This window comes from Nerophis lumbriciformis, linkage group LG34 (genome assembly GCF_033978685.3).
Source record: "Nerophis lumbriciformis linkage group LG34, RoL_Nlum_v2.1, whole genome shotgun sequence".
NCBI classification, from domain to species: domain Eukaryota; kingdom Metazoa; phylum Chordata; class Actinopteri; order Syngnathiformes; family Syngnathidae; genus Nerophis; species Nerophis lumbriciformis.
This window is the reverse complement of record NC_084581.2, coordinates 24,841,386-24,855,769: the sequence shown is the minus strand read 5'-3', so window position 1 is coordinate 24,855,769 and position 14,384 is coordinate 24,841,386. Positions and strand designations below refer to the sequence as shown.

The 14,384-nt window shown below is 42.9% G+C and overlaps 1 protein-coding gene across 2 annotated transcripts in view; it reads right to left on the bottom strand.

Moving 5' to 3' along the window:
- mdn1 (midasin AAA ATPase 1) overlaps window positions 1–14,384 on the bottom strand; it is a 191,258-nt gene that overhangs the window by 106,630 nt on the left and 70,244 nt on the right. For both annotated transcript variants that reach the window (XM_061928076.2, XM_072912214.1), the window contains exons 27-39: window positions 13,985–14,126; window positions 13,778–13,912; window positions 13,512–13,647; window positions 12,823–12,955; window positions 11,492–11,622; window positions 9,626–9,764; window positions 9,331–9,445; window positions 8,704–8,931; window positions 8,400–8,597; window positions 8,044–8,252; window positions 7,615–7,737; window positions 6,092–6,289; window positions 3,436–3,543 (exon numbers count right to left, since the gene is read on the bottom strand). In XM_061928076.2, the coding sequence (XP_061784060.2) occupies window positions 3,436–3,543; window positions 6,092–6,289; window positions 7,615–7,737; window positions 8,044–8,252; window positions 8,400–8,597; window positions 8,704–8,931; window positions 9,331–9,445; window positions 9,626–9,764; window positions 11,492–11,622; window positions 12,823–12,955; window positions 13,512–13,647; window positions 13,778–13,912; window positions 13,985–14,126 (1,995 nt within the window). The remainder of the gene's footprint in view (window positions 1–3,435; window positions 3,544–6,091; window positions 6,290–7,614; window positions 7,738–8,043; window positions 8,253–8,399; window positions 8,598–8,703; window positions 8,932–9,330; window positions 9,446–9,625; window positions 9,765–11,491; window positions 11,623–12,822; window positions 12,956–13,511; window positions 13,648–13,777; window positions 13,913–13,984; window positions 14,127–14,384) is intronic.

Sequence of the window (14,384 nt, the reverse complement as noted above, 5' to 3'; positions counted from 1 at the left end):
TTTTCCGGGCGAGAACTTGGAGGTGCTGATTCTCATCCCAGTCGCTTCACACTCAGCTGCGAACCGATCCAGTGAGAGCTGAAGATCCTGGCTAGATGAAGCCATCAGGACCACATCATCTGCAAAAAGCAGAGACCTAATCCTGCAGCCACCAAACCAGATCCCCTCAACGCCTTGACTGCGCCTAGAAATTCTGTCCATGAAAGTTATGAACAGAATCGGTGACAAAGGGCAGCCTTGGCGGAGTCCAACCCTCACCGGAAACGTGTCCGACTTACTGCCGGCAATGCGAACCAAGCTCTGACACTGATCATACAGGGAGCGGACCGCCACAATCAGACAGTCCGAAACCCCATACTCTCTGAGCACTCCCCACAGGACTGCCCGAGGGACACGGTCGAATGCCTTCTCCAAGTCCACAAAGCACATGTAGACTGGTTGGGCAAACTCCCATGCACCCTCAAGGACCCTGCCGAGAGTATAGAGCTGGTCCACAGTTCCACGACCAGGACGAAAACCACACTGTTCCTCCTGAATCCGAGGTTCGACTATCCGGCGTAGCCTCCTCTCCAGTACACCTGAATAGACCTTACCGGGAAGGCTGAGGAGTGTGATCCCACGATAGTTAGAACACACCCTCCGGTTCCCCTTTTTAAAGAGAGGAACCACCACCCCGGTCTGCCAATCCAAAGGTACTGCCCCCGATGTCCACGCGATGCTGCAGAGTCTTGTCAACCAAGACAGCCCCACAGCATCCAGAGCCTTAAGGAACTCCGGGCGGCTCTCATCCACCCCCGGGGCCTTGCCACCGAGGAGCTTTTTAACTACCTCAGCAACCTCAGCCCCAGAAATAGGAGAGCCCACCACAGATTCCCCAGGCATTGCTTCCTCATAGGAAGACGTGTTGGTGGGATTGAGGAGGTCTTCGAAGTATTCCCTCCACCAATCCACAACTTCCGCAGTCGAGGTCAGCAGAACACCATCCGCGCCATACACGGTGTTGGTAGTGCACTGCTTCCCCTTCCTGAGGCGGCGGATGGTGGTCCAGAATCGCTTCGAAGCCGTCCGGAAGTCGTTTTCCATGGCTTCCCCGAACTCCTCCCATGTCCGAGTTTTTGCCTCCGCGACCGCTGAAGCCGCACACTGCTTGGCCTGTCGGTACCTGTCTGCTGCCTCAGGAGTCCCATGAGCCAAAAGAACCCGATAGGACTCCTTCTTCAGCTTGACGGCATCCCTCACCGCCGGTGTCCACCAACAGGTTCTAGGATTACCGCCACGACAAGCACCAACTACCTTGCGGCCACAGCTCCAATCAGCCGCCTCGACAATAGAGGTGCGGAACATGGTCCACTCAGACTCAATGTCCAGCACCTCCCTCGTGACATGTTCAAAGTTCTTCCGGAGGTGGGAATTGAAACTCTCTCTGACAGGAGACTCTGCCAGACGTTCCCAGCAAACCCTCACAATGCGTTTGGGCCTGCCAGGTCTGTCCGGCATCCTCCCCCACCATCGCAGCCAACTCACCACCAAGTGGTGATCGGTAGAAAGCTCCGCCCCTCTCTTCACCCGAGTGTCCAAAACATGAGGCCGCAAATCCGATGACACAACTACAAAGTCGATCATAGAACTGCGGCCTAGGGTGTTCTGGTGCCAAGTGCACATATGGACACCCTTATGCTTGAACATGGTGTTCGTTATGGACAATCCGTGACGGGCACAAAAGTCCAATAACAAAACACCACTCGGGTTCAGGCGGCCATTCTTCCCAATCACGCCTCTCCAGGTTTCACTGTCGCTGCAAACATGAGCATTGAAGTCACCCAGTAGAACGAGGGAATCACCCGGGGGAGCACCCTCAAGTACTCCCTCGAGTGAATCCAAAAAGGGTGGGTACTCTGAGCTGCTGTTTGGCGCGTAAGCGCAAACAACAGTCAGGACCCGTCCCCCCACCCGTAGGCGGAGGGAAGCTACCCTCTCGTCCACCGGGTTGAACTCCAACGTGCAGGCTCTGAGCCGGGGGCAAACAAGAATTTCCACCCCAGCCCGTCGCCTCTCACTGCTAGCAACGCCAGAGTGGAAGAGAGTCCATCCCCTCTCGAGAGAACTGGTTCCGGAGCCCTTGCTGTGCGTCGAGGTGAGTCCGACTATATCCAACCGGAACTTCTCTACCTCTCGCACTAGCTCAGGCTCCTTCCCCCCAGCGAGGTGACGTTCCACGTCCCAAGAGCTAGCTTCTGTAGCCGAGGATCGGCCCGCCAAGTGCCCTGCCTTCGGCTGCCGCCCAGCTCACATTGCACCCAACCTCTATGGCCCCTGCTATGGGTGGTGAGCCCATTGGAGGGGGGACCCACGTTGCCTCTTCGGGCTGTGCCCGGCCGGGCCCCAACTCCGGGCCTGGATCCGGAGGGGAGCCCCGGTGACCCGCGTCCGGGCGAGGGAAATCTGAGTCTCGGTTCTTGCATTTCCATAGAAGTCTTCGAGCTGCTCTTTGTCCGATCCCTCACCTAGGACCTGTTTGTCTTGGGAGACCCTACCAGGGGGCATTGAAACCCCCGGACAACATAGCTCCTGGCATAATTATGGTTGATATTTGACCATTCTACCAAAATAAATAGAGTTTATTTCAATTGTTTGATTTCCTGGCACAGACTGTCCGTTTAAAGATTTTTGTAGGGTTGAGGGTGGGGTTTTAGGAAGTCCATTGACACGTGCCCCAGCATCTCATCGCCAGGCAGCTATTTTGTTAGTCATCATTCGTGAGTACAGTAGTCACATCAAATGTTACAATTACAAAGAGCTTAGAAAGTGTTTGAGTGTGTGGTATAGGTTAATAACACTGCATACAGGTTTTTTTAAAGACCAAAAATACATACAGTATTTATATAAAGCTGAATAAATACCATCCGTACTTCGCGGAAATTCCCCTACCACAGATAGGGAACAGACAGGAAACCTAACTCCCGCGATTAATGAGGTAACATTGTATGTATATGAAACTATTTTTATAATTTTGACATTGTGTAAATTGGAGAACATTCAAACTGGCACATCCCATTTTTGTTACAACTTGATGAGCCATCCTGGAAAAAGAAAGGTTCAGATAAAACAGTAACTGCCCAAATAACCGACATTCATATGAATGACGAGTAACATTCAAAACAAAAAGACAACAATATGAAAATAAAAAATGCATGCAGTAAAAGAAAAAAGAAAACATGATTCTGTTTTTTGCTTAAGTAGCAACCAAGTGGGTTATTTCCGAAAAGGTAAAAAAATGGCTCTGAAGAAAACACAATCAAACTATGACATTTTGAACTATTTATACTTATTAGTTACCGGTAGTTTAGCATTCATGACTCCTTAACATTTGGAACACACTTGTAGCGCAGCAGTGAGGCTTAAGTGGTCACTGAAGGACAACAAATAAAAACTTACCCTATCACTGAACTCGACCATTCTAGAAATTATTCTTTTGTCAATGGTGGGAAACATGGAATTTCCTATGAACTCCATGTCTTGGTTGGTCAGCTGATCCACAAACACCTGGAAACAAAATATTTATCAGGTTTTAAATGTGCAACAACAAAAAAGAACAAGAAGGCATAATGTAATTTGAAAAGTTGGAAAATAATACTAATAGCACTAATTAGGGGTGTTCCGATCAGGGTTTTATCCTGCTGATTCTGATCTACATGTTATTTTTTAATATATATTTATTGGTGAGCGATATTGACAGTGTAGCAATACCAACCCAATAATATTTAAACTAGCTCCCTAATAACTTTTATTACATACAATTGTTTGAGCAAAACAAAGTCAATAGGACACAATAATTAAACAAAAGCAAAAACTACCTTCTTTTACTCAATTACATCCTTTGGGTTTTGCCCTCAGTCTTCTCATGAGATTTATTCCCTGAAACATTAACAAAAACGGTATTTTGAAGAAAATTGGCGATCTATTCACACTAGTATCTATCATAAACTGATACTACCCTTGGTATTGGCACTACCAATACATGGATCGATCCGTCCTTCTCTTACGTGTATGCCTGGCCGCTACACAGCAACAGACACCACTATGTTATCCTCTCTCTAGATTCTTATTTATCTACTTGTTAATTCCCTGTTATTAGCTGCTTATTTACTGCTGTAACGTAGTTCCATCTACACTTAGTTTACTAAGCACTTATTTATTCCGTTGTTTCAAGCTAATTTAGCAGCTAATCCAGTGATAATACATGTAAGAAATGTTGTTCGTCTGCCGCAATGGAGAATCATTGACTTAGGGGAGTGGCTACACCCTGTGTATGGAGATACACAGTTAGCTGCTCGCCGCATCTGTCAGCTGGGGGACTAAAAATATATAGCGTCAGCCAGAGGTGACTGGATTTTGTGATCAGCATTGATAAGCACTAATCGGCACTGACCAATAACGTACATTTTCATGGAAATTGGCCAATTCTGATTTGGGCTGCCGCTATCGATTATTGAGTACCGGTAATTGGATAAATCTCACTTCATATTCTCTTGCTCAAAAAAAACTTGTTTTTAATAAACACACATCATCAACATTCAAATTGCATTTTTAACATAACATTTGACATTTCCATTTTAACATCTGTCATTGGCATTGGCAGAAGGGTTGCTCTTTTTGCAATTGTTTTTCCCCCCACTACTATAGGGCCATCCTTGCTCGGGCATGCACTCCACCAGCTTCTCGACTAGATCTGACCAATTAATGTCTAAAACTGGATCTGACCAATCCAAGTCTATGGACATGAACTGATGAAGCACTACTTAGATGAGAGGCAAAACATCTAAGACAAACTGAACAGTACAGTTGCGATCAATTAAATGCCCGGAGCGGAATGAGAACATCCACAGACATATTTTAACATATGTGCATTAATAAAAATAATTAATGTCCTCGCTGTTTGCCCCCACACGGATCACAGCACCCAGACATCACGGCTCTCACGTGCGCTCTATTATAGCGGCCGTGCAGAAACTGTGTCTGCATATTTTAAGTTTCAGTCCGGGTTTGATATATTTTTCCTTGTTACACTCATTGAACGATTATCAAACCAACATAATATAAATCAGAGCTGTTTTCTTATCAAATTACTACATTTAAACGTTGCAGCCCTACTACTGATCGTTGGTCGATCATTCGCCGCATCCACAGCACTAATGATTCGAGGTGGGGGCAATAATCGATTTTTAGATGCATTGAAATTTAGATATGGACGATTATAAAATCGATAAGTAAACGTCAATCGATAATCGATTTATTTATTGTAAATTAAGTAATGCAGACAGTTCTAAAATGTGTCTGACTGCAGAGAGCCACCTCACCGGGAGATCAGACCAGCTCTTTTATTTTAGGGCACTTATGTTCCAGTTTTGCACACATTTCCATTAATTTAATAAATGTAATGGGAATAAATTTAACTTTTTCCTAATACAAATGCACTGTTTTTCAAAATTGCAAGTGATAAACACTTATTTAATGAAACCAAAAAAATTGTAAAACTGTATATATATACATAAATTAAAGATGCATCAGTAATCGATTTGTAATCGAATCGTAGCTCCTGAATTGTAATTGTAATCAAATTCTGAGGTGCCCAAAGATTCCCACCTCTACTAATGATACGCTTTGTCACTCCATGACACAAAACTGACGTGCAGGCTGCTTTTTCTTGAAACATAATATAATCAAATTGTATCCACTTCGAGTTTGTTTTAGCCCGTTCACCTGATTTAAAACATCAAAATGAAACCATTGATTTTTCAGTATGTGGCCATAAGTGAAAAAAAGTTTAATGACAGATTAATGTATTTAAAGTGATCTAAATATAATTATCAGTTTTAGCTGGTTTACTATGTCTGTGTTTTTCGGAATCTGTTTTGATTTGTCCATGATCGTTGGGGAACGGCAATGCTCCAAAAGTGCTTAAATGAAAACACATTTTTTCAAATGAACAAACTGTTCGAAGAAAATGCACCAATCCAGCAAGTACAGCATGTGAAGGCCAGCAAAAAAATCAAAAGTATGGCAATATTTATTTGTCTGTATTTATTGTTACCTGTGTGAATCTGTTCAGGAAAGATTTAGGAAGCCCCTTACGACCGCCGCCTTGAGTGTAAGGATTTTGACAACCGAAAATTTTTGTCTTCTCGTGCTGAACTTGGAAGGTCACGCCCAGCTCAGGAATGAAGACTTCTGCTCTGTGATCAAAGCATGCATTCAGTCCTTCCAACACTGGCTGAGATGCCAGATTCAGCTGTCAGGATAAAGAAAAAGGCAGTTTAAATCTTCAGATGCATAATAGCGGAGATTTTCACAAATTCAAATCTCAAGTCTGGTTACAAGTCCAACTTACACCTGTATTGACCATTCGTCATCTTCTTTGAAGTTCATATTATTCAGTCAGCATGTACAGGAGGGCCTTGCTCTACTTACAAGCATTAGTCGAGTTTTAGTGTTGTAAGTTGAATTTTTGTGTAAATTAGAATTTGTTGGAACTGTAATGTTGTGGAACTGTCACGGTTGACACATATCTTGAACCTGCTTGGAAGTTAGGTAAAGTACCTCTGGTTTTACAAAACAGGTTGGCGGTCCCCCTTCTCCAGAAGAATGATCGGCGGGTGTGTTCCAACTACAGGTGGATCACACTCAAGTCTATTACAGAGTGCTGCAGAGAAGGGTACGATCGTAAGTTTAACCACAGCTACCGCAGGTGCAATGTGGCTACCGTCCTGGTTGTGAAACACAAACCAGCTATACACACCTGCAAGGGTACTGGAGGGTGCATGGTATTTTGCCCAGCGAGTCCACACATGCGCTTTGTAGATTTTGAAAAGGCAATTGATTGTGTCACTCGCAGTGTTCTATGGGACACTCCAGGAGTATGGAGTTTGTGGCACAATACGCAGTGTCAAACGTCAGGAGCTTGGTTATCTGGGAGAAGCTCGGAGTAGAGACGGAACGTGACCACGAAACGCCGGAATACAAATTGTAACACAAGGGCTGTCTGTATGCGCATTTAAAAAACTGCAAGAAAAAAATATTTTTTTAGAATTCACAATAACAATCAGTATAACACAACTATACATGTGTAGGCATGTGTAAATAAGGCAAATTATCTTCAATAACATAGCACAATTTAAAGTTTACAAAATGGTCGAAAGAGAGGTTATGAAGTCGCCAAAGTAAAACTAAGATTGTCAGAGTTGAATCTAAGGCTGGGTCATTGATCATGATCAATGAGTGTGATAAATTTCAGGTCGTATATGGTGATCAGTTGTGAGCACAATGACTTGATCAAACATGGCAGAAATGTCCGTTACAACAGCCAATCACAGTTGACCTTTTCCCGCTCCACTTGTGTTTGTAAGGTGTCGTGATATAAATCGAGATCGATGATATGAATAAATACATTGTGATCATTATTTTTTCCATAATCCCGAGCCTTTGTTGAGTCTCAAATATTTTTAACACAAGTCCTAGTCAAGTCCAAGTCTGTGTGTGTGGTGACCTGACTTCAAGTTACTGACTCTGTGTATTACAGGATTTCAAAGAAGCAGTGTTTGTTTCAATGGTTTGTACCTCATCTAGGAGAATCCAGTGGCCTGCCTTCAAAGCAGCCAGAAGTGGACCATCACGCCATGCAAACTGTCCTCCCTTCCCTCCTTCCACGGGGAAATCGGTCCCAAACAAGTCAGTGACATCCTGTTAAGGCATCGCACATCAACAATGATGAAGAGTATTTGTGTTTAAATGATAAATGGGTTGTACTTGTATAGCGCTTTTCTACCTTCAAGGTACCGTACTCAAAGCGCTTTGACACTACTTCCACATTTACCCATTCACCCACACATTCACACACTGATGGAGGGAGCTGCCATGCAAGGCGCTAACCAGCACCCAACCAGGGACCCTCGGGTCGCGCACGGCCATTCTTCCACTGCGCCACGCCGCCGTTTACAGATCATTTGAGAGCACAATAGACAGGCACAATTCACAAATGTGACTTACAGTTTGCTCTGACAGGTTGATTCTGACCAGGTGGTTCCCTGAAGCTTTGGCCAGTGCAGACACAAGACTTGTTTTGCCCACACCGGGTGACCCTTCCAGTAGGACAGGCCTCTGCAACTTCAATGCCCGTAAAAGCCTTTGAGCATTCATTGCAGTAGTGCCTGCTGCAATGGTGTAGTCAGATAAATCATCACTCTTGTTAAGAGGCCCTGTATGGACGGACAAAGTATTTGTAAGGGGGTACATATACAAAATCAGTCGGGTATTAATTACATTCTTTTCCCACATTGTCTGAACAAAGCACGCATATGTAACCCACCACTTCCAGACATTGTGGAATACCTCTATAACTGTACCTAGGGTAATGTAGAAGGGATGGATGCCAAAGAAGTCTTCACCACACTGAGGTTGACGCAGAAGGCTGGTGTCATACATCCTCAGGGCGTCAAGTGTCTCTTGATCTACTTGATTCATTTGACTCAAGCGCAGGTGCAAAAAGCCCAAGCACTTCCTGCGTGCTGTTATGGCATTGTGGGAACAGGACACAGTGGTTCCTTAAAAAAAGAATAAAATACAGAACTCAGAGTTTAATCTTTTTTTTTTTCCCACATTTTCAATTGGGGAAAAAGTCTCAGTTGGTGTGGAAAATAATTAACTCACCTGAACCAATACCATCTATATAAACCAGACACGCAGCGTGGATGAGAGCTTTAACAACGTCAAGTTTGTGGTCCCACTCTGCACATTCTTCACCATCCCGCTTGCACATGACATTGATGAAGCTAACCCACGAAAGAATGTCTCTGACGCTAAGGATGCAGCGTCGGCCAAAATCCTGAAGGGTGAGCCACTCTATAAAATCCAGAATCAGGTCGGCAATATCACCACCTGTGTTTGAGAGTAGGAAGAACAACATCTTTAATAATATTTACGTTTTAAAATAGCAATAATAAAAAAGAGAGATGACCATTTCTGTCCCCAGTAGCTATGGTGAATTGCAGAGTAAGTGCTCTACTGACCATGGCTTTTTAAAATGATCTTAACTCAGAGTCAACATTTTCAGGGTTGATCAAACTGACTAACATCAGCTGTTCTGAAACCCGATACCCAAGAGTTTCCCATCTGAGAGTAAGTCAACTCAAACTTAAGGTTTAGAATCAGAGTTTGTTGAACCTCCCACATGGAACACCCCCAGACCTGTTAAACCAGCTAAATTCAGTCTGGACATGACACTGTTTAAAATGGCAATATGCATTGGCAATAGTCTATGTTTTTAAGCTATTTTACCATCGAGTGATAGCCCTGGGCGCAGATTGTGTTGGATGATCCGACAAAGGTCTGTCCGCCCATTGCTTTGAGGACACCAGATCTCAGTGAAACGGTTCCTGAGGGCAGGAGAAAGCTGTCCAAAAGTAAAAAGTCAGAAAATACATCAGAACGAAACATGGAAAGTAAAGATACAACTGACATTCATACAAATCAAATTCAGTCCATTTGATGCCTGTTAATTGCAAGGTGAGCAGGTACATTTTTAAACGTTCTGTTGTAAATACGCACACACAAAAAGTATTGTTGAATTTACCTCCTTCTTGCCAAAATCTCCTCCAGGGTTCATGGTGGCAACCAAACGAAAACCTTCAGCAGCTCCGATGAGCTCCACGTAATTATCGTCACCACTGCCTTTCTCCGCCAGTACAAGTGACTTCTCTGTCTCTAAAACACTGACAACAAACAACTTTTATCGACCTGTGTTTTGCGTAGAGAAAAACTGACTGAAGTTGGCAGGATTCTTAATTTTTGTCAAACTGCTGCACTCCCTGAAGTCATCAGATGTCTCTCCTTACATAATAAGAAATCCTGTTTGAAAAGCGTGGTTCCACACCGGCCTCAAGATCATTTCTGTTGTGAATTGGCGATACATCAATAAAACTGACTTGACATAAAACCTTTGAAATCATTTCCTCGTCCGGTCTTAGTGTGTAACTGGGTATTTAGTTCCTCCAGGATTTCACAGTTTTTTTTTTGTTATCACAGCGTCTGAATTTGAAGCAGCTTTTTCAGAAAGTTTTTGCAAAAGTTGCAACGTGTTAAAGATATTTTTTTTCCCAATAACATTGAATCAATGTATTTTGTGAAATGGTTTCAATGTCTTCGGTGTTAATTGTAACCTTAATCTTAAATAGCACATGATTTCAACAAATATTGGAAAACAAATACTGTATTGATGTTTTACCTGTTTTATACCAGACTTACAAGTAGACACGAGATGGCTGTAAAATCCCATACGCAGAGCTCATTGTCAAAGTATTGTAATGTTTTAACTAACTACATTAACTGATAATAGTAGTAATTGATTATAACTATAAGAAGAAAAACCAGCAGAGGCTTCCTTAATGTCCGCTGTCTGTCGTACATTCTCTGTTTATGTTTAGGCTTGAAAAGTGTTTGTCTATCTTACACATTCATTTATGTTCCAACACATTTACCCTCGCACATTAAGTGCATTTGTGAACTGTTAAATTGTGATCAATAGGGGTCATTTTTGTGGGTAAATAAACACAATGTTCGTTCTTCAATACATTGTCTGATGCACCTGAACACATAATCAGTGATGTTCCTGGGGTAGTAAGGTGTTTTGGGTCTTTCAAACATCATACACCCTCTCCCAGGTGACCCAACAGCAAAAAAACGTGGCTTGTGTTCAGGTGGCACTTGCTTGTCCTCCCAATGGTTCTCTTTTTCGGATCCAGAGCTATCTCAAGGTTTTCTCATCTATTTTGGGGATGTTCTGGATGGTTCTGCTCCTTGGTTTTCCTGTAATGCCCAGGGCACTCAGGGCTTTGTGGAGGGAGTGCCCCAGAAATTCTCTGCTGCCAACCTTGATGGGAATACATCTTGCCTTCCAGTCCTCTTCCTTTCATCGGCATCCCCGAAGCGGTCCTCCCCTGGCACATTTTATGTTCTTGTTGTTAGTTCTGAGACTAGTAGGATATCTGGCCTCAGGGTGGTGCTGACAATGTTCTGGGGGAACCACAGCTGCTTCTCCAGGTCTACAACGAGCTGCTAGTCTTGGGAAGTTGCCAGGATCCCTACTGGTGCTTTCGGTTCACATGTCAACATCTGTCATGTAAATGCTGCCTCTTTGCAAATGAGAATCTGCTTTTAAATCCCTTACCCTGGATGAATAAAAGTTTAACAAATATATAAACACATGTAAACTAGGACGTGAGGATGCAGATGTGTCATTGAAGGCTTAGCGCTGTAAACGAACCGGAAGTAAATGCGAGCTAGGTGGGAGGATTACAATTGTGTCCTTTCACCAAACCGCCACTCAAGAGACAAATTTGATTGGCGTGAGGCTCCTAATTCTTTGCAGTCCCAAAGTTTACCATACATAAAAATCAAAAACACGAATCATGTTTGTGTGTGTGTTTGCAATGTTGTCCACCTGTTCAGTCGCTCAAGGACTGAGTCGTCTGCCAAGGATATTTCGTCCAATAGGAGCACTCCACCCTGCTTCATGGCTAAAACCAAAGGGCCGTCATGCCACTCAAAAAGCCTGCATTCATCACCATCACCCTGCAACCATACACAGGACAGCAATTTGAATTGCTTTACTTGGAATGTATTTATTTATGATTACATTAAGTTATTCATGTTTCCATTAAATTTGATTGAAATTCAGACATTGGTGATGCTATAAGAAAAGCATTATAATTCCAGTAAATCATGAGTCAGACGTGAATTCAGCTATATTTTCTTGGTGTCGGATTGTCCATTTGGCAACAATAGCCACGTTTCCATCAAAATGTCCAGGAACTTTTATTACCAGGATAACCCTACTCTGGTTTGTTGCTGGGTAGCAACCGCGTGACCTACTGGCACTTGCAGAATTGAATTGGGGGGCAAAAAATTACCTCATGTTCATTTTGCAGCAGCTACGCGGATTTTCGAGTATAATAAAGGTGAAGGCTGCATTATGATACATTTTTCACAAGATTCAAAGGATTCAACGTCAGCAAAGTGGCCTTTTCAAACTATCAGGTCGACCACACTTCCTTCTACACTCACAAGGAGTATAAGTACATAAGTATTGAGGTTCATCATTTCTTTCCATCTGGTGGGTATATGAATCAAACAATCAGTAAAGAAAATGTTGGAATTATTTGTGCATCAATAAGTAACGAATTTGATGGGTGTTGATGGATTCCGTGTGATCTTTGTTTATCGGTGTTTAAAATCTATTATTATTATTATTATATAGTGATGAAGAACAATGACATTTTTAATGATGTAACTTACAGCACTGTGATTGATGGGTGACATGGGTATGTTTTATAATAAATGAAGCAGAGGAAAAACAACTTCAATATTCAATCACTGCTTAATAAGGGTTTTAACATTTTACTGTTTTTTTGATGCATTGACTTCAACATTTTGTGTGGATGTGTTTTAGTTTAGTTAATGGCTAAAACTGCATCAGTTTAAGTCTGTTAAAACAATGCATGATTTCAAAAAGCCACCTTTTTGATTATATATCTACCATTTGAATTGCCACAGTGATGCAATTAATTAAAATAAAAACACCTTGGGTTGAGGGTTATTTCAGGATTTCTTAAATGAGATTACAAAGAGATTAATTAATTACGGATCATAATCATACCCTCGTACTTTTAAATAAATTATAGCACACGTTCCAACAATATTTATCGATTTCTAGATAACAAATGTTGTAATGATCCCCGGGGCTAACCCCATGCCTTAAGAAACAAACATTACCTGGGTGGATTGTCTGACAGGCCGCAAGCTTCCCAGGAAGTCTGATGTTTCCATGTGTAAATGACAGTTGACAGAGAAAAACTTCTGGCCAGCTAATGCTGCAAACAGCTGGCAGATTGTTGTCTTTCCACACCTGAGAACATGAGGCAGAAAAGACATCACCAAGTGTACTGTATATAAATATGTATGCTTCAGCAATTCAGAGATGTTATGGAAACTAGCTATCTATGTTCTCCGCACTTGTCCATGTTGTGCCGTGTATGTGCTGTTGAGCAGGGGTGTCCAAACTGCCTTATAGTTGGACAAGACACTTCACCAATCTTGCTCCCAGTGCCACTCACACTGGTGTATAAATGTAAATCAAAGTTTGGTGGTGGTTGGAGAGGCCGTAGGCTCAAATTGGCAGCCATGTTTCCGCCAGTCTACACCCGGGCAGCTGTGGCAACACATGTAGCTTACCACCATTTTAATGTGTGTGGGGAGGGAATCAATGATGGGTTCCCAGTTGTCACTGTAAAGCGCTTTGAGTGTCGAGAAAAAAAGCTATATAAATGTAATCCATTATGTGTTAAACATAAAATATGCCAATAATAGAAAAGTACAACAATTGGCAAACACCTTAAAAAATGTAATGAAACAAAATACGAAAATGCCCATTTAGGATCTTCCAACAGACTGCCACGTCTTACCCAGTGTCTCCAACGAGCAACACAGACTCGCCAAATCGAAGCGCTCGTCCAACGAGCACAGCGAGCCGCCTCATGCTTTGTGTCCACACTACATGGCGAAAATCCTTTGGCACAGCAACACTGCCATCAACAGGACCTGCCAATCAGAGCATAGCCCAGCGTTTAAGGATGTGCAGCATCAATCAGTATGAAATATGGATAGAAAGGTGAATGTGAATTAAATCAACTTGTAGTATTTTTTTCTACCACATGGTGGGACAACTTACTAAACTGGCTGGTGACCTGTTTTAAAGAGAACAATTTTTCTGGGTTCACAGTCCTCTTCAGGTACTTCTCCAGAATGAACAGGATGGTGGCCTCCTCCTCAGGCTTTCTAACACGTCCTGCCAGCAACATGTACCCTAACAAAGAAGGTGACTTGAATTAAGATTCTGGATGAACGTGAGCATCAGAACAACATTACCAAGCCTTACCATCATCAGCCAAATGCTGCAACCAGTCCTGAGAGGCTTCCGTCTGCTCTTCCAGCCGGTAGCGATCAGCCCAGCGGAACAGATCCCTGAGAGTGATGAAGCCATGTTTGCCCGCAAACACAGTTGATCCTCTGCGCAAGGACTGTGGGGAAAAAATATAAGCCTTGTTTCCCCCTCACAATATCACATCACATTCAATCCAAATTGGTAATTATTTTAAAGTATGTGACAATAAAACAAACTGTACAGCATACATCAGGGCTATTCACTGGCGGCCAGTGGGTCAAAATCCACATTGAGTTCAATTTCAAACTTGGGAGACCAAACTTTTTGCAGCAAATTCCTAAAAACATTGCAGTGCTTCTGTTGTACAGAGCACTTGGACCACTGTAAACACATT